Source organism: Fusarium vanettenii, assembly GCF_000151355.1.
Source record: "Fusarium vanettenii 77-13-4 chromosome 6 genomic scaffold NECHAsca_20_chr6_4_0, whole genome shotgun sequence".
NCBI classification, from domain to species: domain Eukaryota; kingdom Fungi; phylum Ascomycota; class Sordariomycetes; order Hypocreales; family Nectriaceae; genus Fusarium; species Fusarium vanettenii.
In genome coordinates, this window is record NW_003315865.1 from 225,327 (window position 1) to 241,828 (window position 16,502).

The window sequence follows — 16,502 nt, forward strand, 5'->3', positions numbered from 1 at the left end:
TGTGGAGTTATGGCTTGGAGACCATTTGGTAGGTGTCCACGGAGCTAACAGACTCCTCACATTTCTGGGCAAACATTTCATTTTTCAAAGCTTGAAAGAAATCATAATCAAGACAGACATCGTGACATGTCAATAGAATCAATTCTCGGTGCTCATATGGTTCGGTTGCACACCATCATCAAAAATACCTCTTCCAATCCAACGGACTCTTCCTACTTTATACCTTTTGGACTCTTTTCGCAGAGTACCTTGACGTAGCTAATAACATATAAACAAAGCGTTTTGCCAGACGTCCAAAATCTCATCCAACAGAGGCCACATCAACAAGGCCAAAAAAGCTGACCTCCAAGAAGATAAGAAAACAAAACAAGGAACCATTAACCGTATATCAGGAACGCCGTTTCCCATCCACCACGAGCTAGGGGGGGGGGGGGGGGGGGGTGCTTTTAGGGCTCGGTGGGTATCAAAAGCACCGGTATACAAACAAAGAAAAAAGGTATGGTTTCGTACAGGCGAGGCGATAGTCATTAGAGAAATGGTGGTTGAGCCGTCGAGGGTGATGTAGTTAGTAGGGGCGGGCCCTGACATGATGATTATCGGGCAGAGAGGTTGAAGGGAACACGAGAACGATGGTGCAGTTACTAGTGCACGACACCCTCTACTCCACCGAGGAAGCGTCTGACTCGACCAATCTCGAGTTCCTCGTGTTCACTCTCAACGGCCTTGAGTAGACCGTCGACGACGGCGTCAACCTCGGCCTCTTGGACACCCGTGCATAGTGCGACAACGCGGCGGTATTTGACCTCGACGTCACGACTTCGCCCCTTGAGAGCAGAGACCATCTTTCTTGTCATGTCGCGACGACCTTGAACGGCGTTGACACGGGCGCGAAGGACTGCTGCAGAAGGAAGAAGGCCCTCTCCACTGAAGCCTCCACCAGAAGTATCGTCGGCGGCTTCGAGCATGGCCGATAGCTCCGTCTCCCATGATGATGAGGGGTTGGGCTGTGAGGTACGGGATTGTTCCTGCATAAGGCGCACTTGCTCGTCCTCGCGAGCGTGTGATAGGTTGGACACCTTTTGTCGAGCCAATTGTTGCTTCCTGAGTGTGGCAGATAAATGCTCGAGACTCCGTCGGGCTTCGCCGAGTTGTGTTGATGTTGTGCGAAGGGTGCTGTGGAGAGTATCGAGAGACGTCTGTTTCGACTTCATCTCTGTTTGGAAGGCTGAGCCAGTCTCGGTCAGGAGGTGAGTTATCGCTATGAAGAGTTAGTATCAGACTTGGGCAAACAAAATATCTTGACTTACAGGCAACGATCTCATCGCTGCTCTCCCGACTTCGCTGACTTGACCCGGTAACACCATTCTTCTCGACATTGGTCTCGCCATTGGCCTTGTCCTCGGTACTCTCACCTCCGATACCAAAGTCAACTGGCCTCAATCCCACCTTATTGGGAATATTCGGGTCAGCGCCAACTTCTAGCAGTTGTGAGATGATGCTTCGGTTTCCAATCCGTGATGCAATATTCAGGGCTGTGTCGCCGGCGCTGTCCTGGGCGTTAACTATCTCGCTCATGAAGCGCGCAATGCCCATCTTGGGAATGGCCGATTGTTGGCTGCTGGGGACGTTGCCGTTGGCTTGTGTGTTTTGACTGTTGGGAGCGCTGCCCTGCCTCACTACCCACTCCAAGAGGCTCTCAAGGTAATACCGGCTTGCAGCATTGCGTCCTTTGACTGCACTAGTGACCGCAATATGATGGAGAACCGTCCGTCCCTTTTGATCGCGAGCCTCAATCGTTCCACCCAAGACTTCGAGCAGATCGGGGAATGACCCATGGTCCATAGAATTAGTCACTAAACAGGCGCGCATTAAAGCCGTTTCCCCAGAGGCGTTCACACGGGCTGGGGAGGCGCCGGCAGCAATCAGAGCGCGGAGAAGAGGCATGCGTGCGAGTGTGGCTGCCCAGTGGAGCGCTGTATGGCTCTGCAGATCGATGGGCATATCCAATTCGAGGGGGGTAAAGGTGCGGAGCATGTCGTGCTTGGAGGCGTCGGTGGTGGCAGGTTCCATGAATAGACCCATCAGCATGCTGCGCTTCATCTCGACGTCGGGCGACATCTCATAAGGCAGAGGTGGTAGGGGTCCATTGCCTTCTTCGACGGGTGATCGATCCTGAACGACGCTTTGGGTGTAGACAAAGGACTCATTGGGTTCGGTTGGAGACCCTGGAAAAGCCGCGGCGTATATATCCATATTCTGACCATAAGCGCTGAAGCTATCGGCGGGCGTCATAGTCACACGCTGACGTTTTCGAGGAGGTTCGGGCTCGTTCAACTGCATTGCGCTGGCTTGTTGCTGAGTCGAATAAGCTGAGTCGACTTGTTGGCCGTAGTCCGAGGCAAAGCTTTGCTGAGAGTTACCGGGGAAATCATCACCATTTTGCATCGACGGTTGGCGACTGAAGCTCGGCGCTCTCGTAGGGCCGTTGCGACTTCGAGGTCCTGGAGAATCAAAACGGGCTTTGCTGATGGCAGCGACGGCATGCGAAGCGGTGCTGGAGATGTTTTTGAAAAAGGTCCCCGAGAGCCCATTCGGCCTTCCATCCGCGCTCTGGTTGTACATGCGCTTGCGTTGAGCTGCCATGGCCTGTTCCTTTGTTGGTGTATTGAAGTCGCCTCGACCAGCAACACCACCATCCTGGCCCATGTCATACGTCAACAATGGTCGCAGTAGCTCCTCGACTCCGTACTGCCGGCAGACCTGAACACCACGGTCAAATGTTATCCAGGTGCCCTGATATTTTCCATAGCCTCCCTGGACTTTTTCGTGCTCGCCCGTCTGGATCTCCTTTTCGAGAATCTTGGTTCGCTTCCCCTTATCGACTCCGGCAACCTTGAGGATCTGCGTGGCATTGAGCCATGAGTCGTTGCGACGGCGCATAACAGCGATGTTGTTGACTTCCATTTCGTATACATCGACGCCCGAATAGGATGCCTATTTCCAAATTGCTCTTGTTAGTGATCGCATAGTCCAGTAGATTTCTGTGGGGAGTTGCAGACGATAAAGGGTGTTGCGTACCGAATAGATCTGGGGTCCCTCAGGGTCTCCATTATAACCTCGATGGAAGGAGGCGGAGAGGCCGGATTGCGATTGTTGACTCATGTTGAAAGATTGCTGCGAGTTTTGCGATGCCGAAGGCATCTTTTGTGAGAACCAGAAAGTTGTTGAATGCTGTCGTCGTTGACGGTCAAGAAGACGAGGTATATGGATTGAGTCGTTGAGGGTGCAACAGCATCAGCGCCAATGCAAGGATCGGTCGAGGGGGTACGTAGAAGACGTCAAAGGCGACAAGAGAAGGACGATGAGAATTATACAGAAGAAGAGAAGCGCCTCATGAGGCTGAAACCGGGATTCTGGGACTGCCCATGCGCCTATCCGTCGTCGAGTTTCGAAGGTTTTGTGCGCTCGAAAAACTGGTGGTTGCAAAGAGTTGAGATGGAGTCGAGGCGAAATGAGCTCCTCGAGATAGCCTGCGCTGCAGTGGGCCGGGCGGAGTTGTGCAGCTGAGGTTCAGTGCAGAAGGGGTCCGAGGTACCTGAACGAGTGCCCTGGAGGGACTTGCGGGGGTGCTGAGGAGGGTGCTGTGAGGTGGCAGCTTAGCGGGCGACAGGTCGCTGAAGAGCTGAAGCTGTAGCTGCGAGTTGAAATTGCTGATGCTTGATGGATGTGACTTGTTCAATCATCTGCTCCTTGTACAGATCAGAGAAGAGTTGGCATGGATTTAATTGTGCGCGGGATCGTAGACGCACGTAGGTTCTGTACCTGCTCAAGCGACGGCGCTCGTGCTCGTGTTAATTACATGCACGTCAAAGTAACCGACTGCTAGGTTGTGCTCACTTGCATCAGTGGGCTTCGACGTGGAATCGACGACAGGACGGGATGCGTTCAATTAATCGAGACGTGTCGGTTTCGTGCTTTCGCGTCGTCGGGGAACGTGTCTCGCGCTCTGGGCGCGTAAAAGACGTGAACCCCGCTAGTTGAATGGCCTCGCTCGACTGGTGATGAGGCCCCCCAGCCGGCCCATTCCAGCGACCACCGCCACCTGCTGTTTCGAGTCGGCTCACTGGGAGACCATAGTTGTGCAGACGACCATGGTTAATGACACTCTCGGTCATTTGCCTCGAGGCCATGCGTGAGTGGTTGAAGCCGCTAATGCAACCACTTGTTGCGACCAGCAACAGTCCTGCCCAGTCTTTGGTGTGGAACCACGTGGTGCAAGATGTGCACGGCATCCAATGTGCATAAAACTTGTGCATTCGTTGCCGTGTGTTGCACGTTGCACAGAGCACTGAGACTTGGACAATGTTAAGGCGGAGTAGCTAAGTTTGTGCACAACTGTGAAAGTGACACTGCATCCAGGCAGATGAGGTCAAGATGGATGTACTTTACGGCGTGCCATAGTGAACGTGATGAAAGTGATGATCCATTCCAGCACTCTTAGAACACACGCCAGAACCAATTCATGTTAACCTCATCACGACATGATAGAGTTTGTCAATTTTTTTTGGCCAATACTCAATTCCTTATGTTCGCTGACACCGAGTATTCTCTTTCATCTCTTTCGCGTCTTCAGATCAGTATTGTTCTCCACAGCGTAAGTTGTGAGACCAGTGCCCATTGCCGGAGTTAATCCGCACTCAGCTCCAATATCAAAAATCACAAGCAAAGCTCCAGCTCCAAAGACCCAGTCTTATTGAATCGTGAGCTTAATTGCACATCTTTGACATGACAATAGTTGCCTTACAAACTTGACTTAATGTCCTAACTTAGGGGCCTTGCACCTCCATTTAATTCTTCATTTCCTCCCCGTACAACCGCCCACGATGCCTCGCCCAAACGCCGCCATTCCCGACTTCCTCCCACCTCTCCATCTCTACCGACATCTCCTCCGAGAATGCTCCTATCTCCCCCCGGCCTTCTCGCCCACTATCACTTCGATTATCCGGACTCGATTTCGAAATCATCGCAGAAATCATTCCATGAAAAAGAAGCACCGCGCCAAAGCCAGCAATGCGTTGCGCACATTGAGAGCGGCCAACTGTGGGGACAGACCGTCCATGGAAAAGCTCTTGTATCATGGCTTTGGAAGAATGGGCTTTCGTAGAAGAAGCCTGGTTGCCGATTTTGTGCGCCCAGAAGGTCCTAAAGACTCGGATGCATTGGAGGCTCTCATTAATGGGGATGCTACCAAGGGCAGCGCTGGGAAGACTGACAGCGCTGCTGTCGAGTTATCAAAGGCATTGGATGAGCTAGAGGGTTCCCCGAATGATACAGACGCAACAAGTACAGACGCAAACAAGCATGTCGAGGAAATACGCCCCGCGGGTCGATGGAACAACAAACCAGTACACATCAAAAACGACTTTTACGAGAAGTGGGACTTGGACAAGGTCACAAGGCTCCTATCATCTCAGCGGGATTTGCAAAAAAACAGCACTCTTAGCTGGCTCAAGCGGAAAATCAAGGGTCTAAAGCCGTCGGGGGCTGTCCCTAAAACCAACCTCTGGGGAAAGCCACTCGCTGTGAATGTTATCCGAGCGAAGGAGGCTCACTTTTGGCGGAGAGCCATTAGCAAGATGATGGTCCCCTTGGGCAACGGCGAATGGGAACTGCTTGGACAGTTGAGCCAGGGGGCACAGGAGCAGGGCGAGTGGACAGTTCCCACAAGACGACCAGCCGCAAGCCCTGTACAGACCGTCGAACAAAACACTATGCTGAACTGGAACTGGGAAGCCTATGCGAGCCTGCCCGCTTCCAGGGTTGAACGCAGGCCGAAAAAGCGCTCTTTCGTCAGGCCCGAGGGAAAAGACGAGGAGCCATATCAAGCACAGCACAAGAAGCGCGAGATTTCATCACGATGGTACCGCCGAGCGTATCAACGAGCATGGCAGTTTACACCAAAGATGGAACAGAATCCACGGACGCTAAAACACAATTTTACTTGGGGAACTATCAAAAAGACCACAGTCTGCGCATCTAATAGGCAGCTTTGTATCTTTGATGGTGTCGACAAACAAGGCCGGCTGATCGAGCCCAAGACCGAGACTCCTACTTCCTGAACCGAACCATCAGCCCAAGCTGCAGATCCCGCGCGTGCGGGTGATCATCTAGCGATCTAGCGCAGATGCGCGGTCTATACCCAATGCATCACGACTCTTCTAATCCGTCAGGTTGGCCAGCTTGTTCAAGCCATCGCCATCCACTCGCATGCCGACCCAGTCGTTCATCGCATAGGCGCCAATGCTCTCATAGAACTTGATGCTAGGCTCGTTCCACTTGAGAACAACCCAATCAAGACGAGCTCCCTTGATAGCAACAACTTGCTTGGCTAGAGTGCTGAGCAACTTCTTGCCGTATCCCTTGCCGCGTTCCGACTCTCGCACAAAGAGATCTTCGAGGTAAATGCCTGCGCTGGACCGCCATGTGCTATAGTTGTAGAAATACAAGGCCATGCCTACGGCGACGCCCTCGGGAGAGAAAAGGAGCAAGCATCGGGCAGGTCGAGTTGGCGCAATTGGTTCCGTGTCGGGGATGATGGAAGCGTCAGCGTTGGGCGAATCGGACGGCGCAAAGGCGATTGTAGCCTCAATGCTCTCGACGGTAGCCTTGTTGGCATCGGGCTCTTTCTCATAGTCGGCAAGCTCCTGGATAAGCTGCACGATTGTAGGCGCATCTAGAGAGAGCTCTGGTTAGCATGACATAGCTTCTAGAAGGATCTCTAACTGAGGGGTAGCTCACCCTCCTTGCGCGCATGTCGAATTGTCGCCATTGTGTACGATTGGGGATGTATCTTGTATAGAAAAGCAAATATACCCTCTAGATGGAATAAAATACGTCTGAATAAAAAAAATAGCGATCGTTAGAAGTTTAAATCGTGTAGTAAACCAACATCGCTAAATTTATCCATGGTGTTTTGACGTCTTTGGTGGGGCAGTATGGAGTTTCTCTCAGTGAAGGGCGCGCCTTCGATGGCGGGGTCTGAGCTGCCCGGAGTGGGGGAAACGACCCGGGATCCCGAGTCCGGGGCCTGATTCCCCGGGGTCGGATTTATGACCTGCCGAGCCCTGTAGCTCGTCTATCACCATCTCTGAGACTTTGACATCTGTCTTTCCACCTCACAAGCCCATCTTGGCTCTTCTCGGACATAAACCCGATTGCAAAAAATTCAATTAACGCGCCGTTCCCAATTAAACCTGTCTCTTCCTTTTGCATTACACGTGCTCTTGGGGTGACGACCTTTGGTGGCGTGCATGGTCTCTGCTGAACACGAAATGAGGAATGAGATGGCGCCGCCAATGAGGCTGAGAAGGCAATAGTCTCTTCGGTAGTTTTATCCCTGAACTCAAAGCCTCACGAGCCGAGAATCACCAGATTCGAAACCCGTTGGTCGTTCTCGACCGTTGAACGCGTAACGGTCTTGGATATCTTGACTTGATAGAATTGACAGAAGCATGCGATCCATGCGTTGCCTCATTGAGAATCAACAGCATGCATAGTGCTACTTTGTGGGACCCTTGAGGTATCATACTCGATACTGACGATCTCCTAATGCAGTTGAGTGACTACCTCCTCACTCTTCAGGCTGATCACTCAACTCCGCCGAACCCATTAACCACCACACACAGACAGCCACTATCACATGGCATGGCATGCATCGCCCTTTAAGGCCCGTTTAGGAAATCAATGTCTCTGCCAAGCGGCATGGCTTGCCTGGGATAAACGACGACTCTCCCAGAACGGCCCGTGAGAGGCGGATCAGTCCGCCCGGGGGCTACGCAAGTGTCCTTCCGCCGTCACAGGAATCCTGGGGTCGATCGGCCGAGACCCTCCTTACTCCACACCGCGTATCTAAGTGATGGCCACTCTATAACCGCCACCGTCTGGGATCTTCTGAATCCAGGCCAGCCACGGCAAACTCATTCACGCGGGATATCGAGAATTGAACACCCGCTGTTCCCGAATGAGACCTTTACACCACGCAAAAGTCCCGCAGCTTACCCCCCCTCCATTGACTTTTGGAGCTCTCCTCCCTGCTTGCAGCTGAGTTGCGCGTATGCCCTCTTGGTGGTTCAGCTCCGTGCCGTGTATCGTCATGATGAAGCTAGTGGCCCGATTTGTGATAATCAGCTCAGCCAAGCATATACTCGAGGGATAGCTGAGAATGCACATTACATCAAGGAGAGGGGACGGGTGAAGAAGGTGGTGGCATAAAGCGCCTCGTCTCCTCGAGCAGTTCAGCTCTGGACTTCAGAGCTTCTTCTCTCAACTCGCTTCACCTTCTCAACCCTCAATCGGGATGTTGGGATTACGAAAATCTTTTGACGGTACGCCTTTCTTGTCTATCACACAACCTATACTCTGTACAAGCTTCCCCAGCCCTCCGCCACTCCAACACTCCTCTGCCCCCCAACTCAAAGTGGTCCCTCCTATGTCCTTCAAGAGCCTTATCTAACGTCCAATTCCTCCTGTAGCCAGAAGAAAACGCCACTCCTCGTCTTCTTCCTCTCTCCGATCTGACGCACAGGAGACCGCTTCCACATCACGAAACACAATGGACGCTCTCAAGCAAGGTATCAAGGACTCCCTTCCCTCCTTGGGAAAGGACAAACACCAGTCCGATGTGTCCATAGCCGTCACAGAGACGCAAAACTCCGACAATGAGAGTGATCGAACCACCGTGGCTTCCGACCGAGCCTCGCCCGAGGTTGAGGTCATCAAGACCATGGCCACACCTACCAAGCTTACTGCCAAGTCCAATGGCACGATCACAACAAGAACTTCTATCAGCAAGCTCGAGCACTTTGAGCGGTTGACCGAAGTTACAAGGACTGTCAAGAAATTGATAGTCCGTCTCGATGACTATGACGAGTCCTTTGTCTCCGAGATGGAGCTGAGGGATTACCTCCAATACATCTCGGATGAGCGTCTTATCCATATGCCTCGACGAGGCAGCGACTGGGATACAGTTCTCAGCACAGCCCAGTTCTTTGGCCTTCAGGTTTACACCTTTGGCCAAAAGATTGAGAAGTTTGTCCACGGTGGCCATGCCTCTGCATCGGCTGCGCTGGCCAGTTGCCAAGTTCTCCTTGAGGTTTGTAACCCCCATGCTCCAGCTCAACCTCAACATAATGCTAACCGTTATTTAGATTGGCCACAACCAGGCTAGAGCCCTCGTTCCCACCTTCATGGCTCTATACGAGCTGGCCATGCTCCTTTCCGGCGTCTCGCGTATCCATGAACTGGAGTACATGCCATCTCACATCAAAGAGGCTGCCGCCAACATCTTTTGCGATCTTGTCTACCTCGTCGGCTCCATTGCTAGCCACTACAAGCAGAGAATCAGCAGCCTGAAGCCTGGCTCAACTATCTCAATTAGCCTTGACGCCGCCTTTGGCAAGCAGATTGATGAGATCTGGCAAGCCAAGGAGACACTCTGCGACCGTGTCTGGTCTTACAAGCTCGGCAACAAGGCTTTCTCCATCAGTCTCAAGTCTGTCCGCCGACGACTTCAGCCATCGGCCCAGTCCTCTGTCAGAAACTCTCTCTACGATGAAGTTTATGAGCACCTTGATCGCTCTGAGGATACTTGCAACTGGATCAAGGAGCGTCTTGTCCACTTCCTTGGAAGCAACGACAAGTTCCTCAACATCACCGGCTCTGCGGGCCGCGGAAAGAGTGTGCTCGCCGAGTGGGTTGGCGAGAGACTCGCCCGTCCCCTTGACCACAGATTCTACACTGTCCTCAACTACAACTTTCCCTGGGACTCGCCCAAGGAGGCAACACCTCTTGCTTGTGTCAAGAGCTTCCTCTTCCAGTTGCTTGAGCGCAGTGTGGGAGATGTTGCTCTCTACGAGCGACTTGTCCAGGCTTTTGAGGTCTACTCCAAGACTTCAAATGCTGGAAACCTCGAGGCTACTCTTTGGGATACCCTGCGCACTGGGCTGCTGGCTGCTGAGCGCGCAGAGACTTCCATTGTACTCTTGACTGATGGCTGCGATGAAATGTCCGAGAAGAACGTCAAAGAGTTCCATCAAGCTCTTCGACGATGTGTCGCTGACCTCTCGCGCACACATGTCATTACCTTTTCCCGGCCCGTCGCTGGTCTGAAGGATGGCTCCAAGCTCTTCGAGATCACCCAGAAGGAGATCCATGAAGACATCGAGTCTCACCTCAAGCAGACTTTGTCAAAGTCCATTCACTACCGCGACCTTGACGTCCGGGAGCGCGAGCAGATCATCGAGAGCTTGGTAAACAAGTCCAAGGGCAACTTCCTCTGGGCTTTCTACGTTGGCCGTATTCTCAACCGAGAGAACTCTTGCGATGCATTCCGTGCCAGGAGCAAGGGCGTCAGCTCTGAGCTTTCTGATGTGATTCGCATCTCTGTGGACCGCTTGGATCTCCAGAAGAACGAGATGTTGCAGCATCTCCTGTCCTTCATGCTCATCACGGAGAGCCCCTTCGCTGTCGAGGAGGCTGCTCAGCTTCTTGCTACGGACCTTCACAAGAAGACCCTGGGTGTTGCTACCCTCAACATCTCCAAGTTCGTTACTGAGCATTGCAGTGACCTACTCATCATCCGCGGTGGTCGTCTTCACTTCCGCAACTCGTATGCTCAGTCATACATGAAGAGCCTTCTTGGAAAGTCTCTGCTATCCCACAAGGATGCTCATATGCAGCTGACTCTCAGGATGCTTCTCTATGCGCGTCTGAGCCTCGATGGCGACCATGAGTTACTCACGGACGAGCTTGAGGACTCGGCTGTTGATGCTGTGTTCCGCCGACACCACTTGATGGGCTATGTCATGCAGAATTGGGTTGTCCACTTCAGACAGGCCGGTTTTGTCGTTTCCAATGGCGAGATTAGTCTGCCCAGGGGATTCCGTGACATCTTCCCCGATTCTGTCATGTTTGCTCTTCTTGAGCGACCGTGCTGGCGCCGATACCACGGTCATCAGGATACTATTGAGCTTCATGAGCTTACGCTCCGCATCCGAGAGACTTGCTTCGGCAAGGAGCATGTTTCCGTTCTGCAGAATCTCATCACTCTTGGTCATGTCCACGTCACATACTCGACAGCAGCTGATTCTTCCATCGTTGGAGCACGATTCTTCTACCGCGCTGCCAAGTTGGGACAGATGATTTTGTCCAAGACAAACGTCATCGTCAGCTCTTGTACTCATATGTTCCTGACATACACCGAAACCATTGTCATCACTGAGCGCACGGAGATTGTGACCTACCGCGAGGAGATGATTCGCGTATGGATCACCATTTGCAAGCACAAGTATGGTCCCTCCAGTGATGAGGTCATCCACTGGCACGAGAAGCTTGCCAAGCTGTACATCTGCATCAAGGAAGAGTGGCGCGCTACTGTTGTCTACAAGGAACTCTACGAGATCATCGTCATCCGCTACGGCAAGAAGTCCCCCGAGGCTGGTCGCATTGGCGCCTTCTTTGGCACCCTGGACATCGTCCTCAAGGGCGAGAAGGGTGGAAAGGAGATTGGACAGCTTGAAGAGTTCATCTTTGAGACCAGCGAGGATCTCGAGATTCATGACCATCTCTGTATCTCCATGATGATCAAGCTGGCCAGGTCCTACTACTCCTGTGGCGAGATCTACCTGGCTGAGAGGCTGTTTATCAGCCTCTGGCGACGCATCTCCATCATCTGCCGAGCCAAGGCTAGTGTTGAAGTGCACGTTGCCAAAATCCAGATCGCCCTCGAGTACGTCAGGTTCCTTCGCGAGGTGAAGCGCACTGAAGAGGCGACCAACATCCTCATCTGCCTCTGGGCCGAGTATGAGCACCACCACTGTGAAGCCGAGACTCTTATCGTCTGGATCAGAGAACTCGGCAAGACCTGCAGGAGTTTCAGTCTTTTCAGCATCACCATTTCAATCCTGACCAAGGTCTGGGGCTGGTTCAAGAAGAACGGCAAGACTGAAGATGAGGAAGCTCGCAAAACTACTATGCTCATCACCGAGGTTGTTGAAGAGGTGACAGAGACAACCATCACCAAGAAGACGACCACTACAACTACGACTGAGGTGACAGAGACTGTGGTCAAGGAGATTTACGAGACTCATTATGAGCGCTGCAAGAAGACCAAGGTTGATCGCAGCTTCTTCTCTGCCTGCATGGCCCTCATCGGCACATACTTTGAGCACCAGAAGTGGTCCGAAGCTGAGGTCATCATCAAGCGAACTCTTGAGATCACCTGGAAGGCCATCTTGAGCACCGATACCAAGATTACTCTCCACGAGCATTCTTCCCGAGAATGTATCCTCGTGGCTCGCCGCCTTGCTAGGTGCTACCACTACCAAGGCTTCTTTGAGAAGGCTGAGCACATTCACCTGCGCATCTACTATGCTTGTCTGGCTTCTCTTTCTCTGGAAGATGAATGCCTTCACCAGTCTCTTCACGTTCTCGTCGAGTTTTACGAGGAGCACCACCGCCACGAGAAGATTATCGAACTCTACATCTCGATCTTGGATCGATACAAGAAGAAGCTGGGCCACAGTCACCACCTGACGATCAAAACTTTGTACTCATTGGGTTACCACTGCAAGCTGATCGGCCACAAGGATGCGTACATCTACTATCGCGAGATTGTCACCATCCTCAACAAGGACATCAAGCACTGTCACCACGATGCTTTTGAGGCTGCTCAGTATCTTCTCCGTCATTACTACCACCGTCACATGTGGGTTGAGCTGCGGGACATCTCCGCTCTCATGTGGCAGACCGTCATCCATCACCGTGGAGGTCTCATCGTGACTGAGGAGATCATCACGGAAATCTACGAGAGATACACTTACGTGCTCGAGGTTCACATCAAGGTTGAGTTCTCTGTTCTCTACAAGATCTCGGTTGAGTACAAAGAGGCCGTGACTCATGTCTGTGGAAAGGACTCTCATGGCTTTTTTCTGGCCTTGATTGCCTTTGCCAAGATGTGTGAGAAGAGTGAGAAGCATGAGCATGAGGCTGTCAACATCTACGAGGAGGTCATCAAGAAGACGACAACGACAAAGACCACCACGACTGTTGTCACCGAGACCACGGTGCACACTGTCAAGAAGCGTCTCTCCAAGTTGTACGTCACAATCATCACCTCGGGCAGGGAGACCAAGAAGATTCCCCTGGATCGGGCTATCCTGATCAGCATCGAGACCTATGAGTATCTCAAGCTCACACTCGGATGCTGGCACGAGGAGACGCTCCATCAGCTTCGGGACGTTATCATTCTTTATCACAAGTGCAACACCAAGGAGACTCACGCCAAGATGATCAAGCTTCTCGAGGTTTCTATCATCGAGATCATCACTACTGTGACCGTCACCACCGCCCTTTTCAACGCTGCCATCTCGCTGGCCTCTATCTACGTGAGTGTCAACCTCACCAAGCAAGGCCACGAACTCCTCCATCAGCTGCGACATCTCATCATCTTCCGCGAGGGCATGCCGTGTAGCGATATCACGCTCAAGCTCGACATGCACGTGAGCAAGCTCGTATTTGTCTTCCTGAGCGCCTTTGAGCATGGCCTGTGCAGCAAGGACTGCGCCATCACTTACTCGGAGATTATGGCTTCCATCATGTTCGAGTCTCTCCTTTACGAGGAATACTCTCGTGTTATTACCCACGAGAAGAACATTGAGATCATCCTCGAATGCGGTGCCAAGCTTCGCTGCTTCTGGGAAGAACACCAACGCGTCCAGCTCCTGGCCATCCTCGACAAGAGGCTATTCCAGCAGTTCAAGACCGAGTACAACCTGTACTTCAAGGGCTTCAGCGACGAAGACGTTCGTCTCTTCTACCTCGCTCTCCTCTCCGAGCTCGGCAAAGATCGCAAGGCCACCAAGATTGACTTTTCACTTCTCGCCGTCAAGGCCGGAAGCGCCAGGGTCAAGTCCCTCCTCGAAGCCAACGACTTCCACTGTGCCAACCAGCTCGGCCGCATCGTTTTCCGCTTTGCGCAGGGACAGAAGCTATACCAGCGTCCCAGCTGCATCCAGTTTGGCTACAAGCTCGCCGAGTTCCTGGCCGGCATCGACGTGCCGCGCCCTAGTGCCAAGGACGAGAAGATGCGCAATGAGCTGTTGACGACTTCTCGCGAGATCATGGCCGAGGTTCTTGCTGCGTTCCGTGCTGCCAAGATTGACTTTGTCAGCCTACGCTTCGAGGATGTCTCTGGTCTTATTCGTCTTCTTGGTGCTCAGCGCAACTGGGACGAGCTCAAGAATCTACTCTCCCTTCTGTGGCAGTCTCGCGAGCAGATGCAGCGCTCTGGCAGCTGGTCTCCTTCCACCGTCCTGGAAATTGGCAAGCTCCTCATTCACGTCAAGTATGCTCGCGGAGATGTCTCTGGCGCCATCGACACGGCCGAGTTGCTCTGTTACAACTTGCGACGCAGCAGAGGTCGTCTGGACCTCGAGACTCTTGCCTTTTCTCGTCTCCTTGCTGCTCTGTATACTTCATGCGGTCGTACAGCCAGCGCCATGTCGATCCACGAGTCTGTCCTGCGCGAGATGGGCTCATGCTGTCACGGTAACGAGTTTGGCGAGGCATATCCGGACCGGCAGAGGCTCATCACCGAGGCCAAGTTGCATCTTGAGCTACTGAAGGCCTCACACCATCAGCTCCAGGGCTGGACTAAGCCGACGATGGAGTTCCGCGAGGTCCACGACCGTCTAAACAATGGCCTGGGTCTTGGCCTCCCAGCGTTCGAGAAGTGGTGCGGCAGCGCGCAGGACAAGAGCATCGAGGGGGGAAAGTACATACCCCCGAGCGACTGGCGACTCCAGAGCAAGGTCAAGCAGAGCAGCCCTACATGGAGGAGAAGATCAGGCCAGCCCCGGCCGCAGAACGGACTGGATGTTGTGCACACGGCGAACCAATGGTGGTTGGTGTACTGAACGAAGATCAGGTGTACGAACGGTTATGCCTGTCATTACGAAACATGGTTTCTTTTTGTACTATTACTTTGTCCGAGTATTTGGATCATGTCGCTCCTTGGGGATTTCATAAGTTTTTCGAGTGTCTAAGTAGTTCTTTTCCAGTAATATGATTGTCTATACCCTAATCTTGCATCTCTATTGCGACTCTATAAACGTCAAGGCACGAACAGTCCACCGCATTAGTCGACATAGGCTCATTAGCTTAGATGATATGGATATGTATCACATCTCGTACATCAAAGTATACATCAATTGACCTTAGATGGCCAGGGCGGCCACCAGTCCCATCAAGATGCCTCCGATATGAGCGGTGATTGAACCAGCGGCGCTATCAGCCGCCGATGGTGCCGCAGCGTCGTTACTTGATGATGCGGCGGAAGTCTCGGAGTCAGAGCTATCCGCACCTGAGGTCTCAGCGGTCGAGGCCTCAGTAGTCGAAGTCTCAGCAGTTGAGGTAGCATCCTTGGTGGTAGTTGTCTCAGCATCGGACCCAGTCTTCGTCTTGGTGCCACTGGAAGTCTCCTCGCTCTCGGTCGTTGCTTTAGTTGTGGTCTTTGAATCCTTGGTAGATGTCTTAGTCGTATGATCGGTAGTCGTCTCGCTCTTTACAGTCGTCGTAGTAGTCGCTTTAGTCTTGGTGCTAGCAGTAGTCGAGGAACTCTTCTCATCATCATCCTCGGCGGCATTGACCCTCTCCTTGACCCATCCCGCAACGTCATCGGTAAACACGTCAAAGTAGTTCAAATGCGTCTCTACCACGTCGCCCTGGGCACAGATAGGATCCGTATCAACGCAGTAGTTGTGCAGCACATCACCATACTTGGCCAGGTTGGCAAGCTGGTCACCAGGACGAGGGAAGAGACCATCCTTGCCGGCGCCGCTGAGGACATTGTAGGGCTGGTTGGCTGTGTGTCGCGTGTCTCCAAAGATCATGGCGGCGACGACTTGAGATGACATGTCAGCATGAAGCTGTATTAAGATTAGAATCGAGCTTACTCTTGTTGGCTGGACGAGTCTTGGGATCCAAGCCCTTGTTAGGCTCCTGCACACAGTCCTGAAAAAAGACGCCTCCACCACCACCAAGAATATCACCAACAACATGACCACCTTGCGAGTAACCGCTCACCACGAGCTTCGAATCGGGACACCTCTTGTTGTACGCCGTGATCTGCTGGATACCATTCTTGGCACCCTCAAAGACCGAGCCGCAATACGGCGCCTCGAGGGGGTTGTAGAACTGAATGTCCTCGTAGTCGCAGCTGTCTAGACCGGAGCAGATTGCGCCGGCGAGCTTTCCCTGACGACCCGGATAAGGCTCGTTGTTTCCCTTGGCGAGAAAGATGTGGACATCCTTGCAGGCTGTGTCGCGTGCGATATGGCCTTGAGCGGTGGCCGCGAGGACCAAAGGGAGAGCGACGGTTGTCTTCATGGTGTTTGAATGGGATGAAGACAGCGACGAGAAGTGACGACAGGACAAAGTTGGTCGCT

At 52.7% G+C, this 16,502-nt stretch overlaps 5 protein-coding genes across 5 annotated transcripts; 2 read left to right on the forward strand and 3 right to left on the reverse strand.

Moving 5' to 3' along the window:
- Positions 1-641: 641 nt before the first annotated feature.
- On the reverse strand, positions 642-3,162 carry NECHADRAFT_43756 (uncharacterized protein; the record flags this gene model as incomplete). The annotated part of the gene is made up of 3 exons (XM_003045015.1): positions 642-1,258; positions 1,308-2,994; positions 3,079-3,162. 3 exons carry the CDS (start codon positions 3,160-3,162, stop codon positions 642-644), a joined length of 2,388 nt encoding a protein of 795 aa, XP_003045061.1.
- A 1,721-nt stretch (positions 3,163-4,883) lies between these two features.
- NECHADRAFT_43370 (uncharacterized protein) lies at positions 4,884-6,119 on the forward strand (the record flags this gene model as incomplete). Its single annotated transcript, XM_003044618.1, has 1 exon — positions 4,884-6,119. The coding sequence occupies one exon, from the start codon at positions 4,884-4,886 to the stop codon at positions 6,117-6,119; it is 1,236 nt and encodes a 411-aa protein (XP_003044664.1).
- A 99-nt stretch (positions 6,120-6,218) lies between these two features.
- On the reverse strand, positions 6,219-6,829 carry HAG2105 (N-acetyltransferase; the record flags this gene model as incomplete). Its single annotated transcript, XM_003045016.1, has 2 exons — positions 6,219-6,733; positions 6,799-6,829. The coding sequence occupies 2 exons, from the start codon at positions 6,827-6,829 to the stop codon at positions 6,219-6,221; spliced, it is 546 nt and encodes a 181-aa protein (XP_003045062.1).
- A 1,782-nt stretch (positions 6,830-8,611) lies between these two features.
- On the forward strand, positions 8,612-14,972 carry NECHADRAFT_81456 (uncharacterized protein; the record flags this gene model as incomplete). The annotated part of the gene is made up of 2 exons (XM_003044619.1): positions 8,612-9,151; positions 9,207-14,972. The coding sequence occupies 2 exons, from the start codon at positions 8,612-8,614 to the stop codon at positions 14,970-14,972; spliced, it is 6,306 nt and encodes a 2,101-aa protein (XP_003044665.1).
- Positions 14,973-15,698: 726 nt separating this feature from the next.
- On the reverse strand, positions 15,699-16,431 carry NECHADRAFT_8492 (uncharacterized protein; the record flags this gene model as incomplete). Its single annotated transcript, XM_003045017.1, has 2 exons — positions 15,699-15,958; positions 16,011-16,431. Coding segments are annotated over 2 exons (681 nt in total), but the record flags the coding sequence as incomplete, so codon positions are not given.
- Positions 16,432-16,502: the final 71 nt, after the last annotated feature.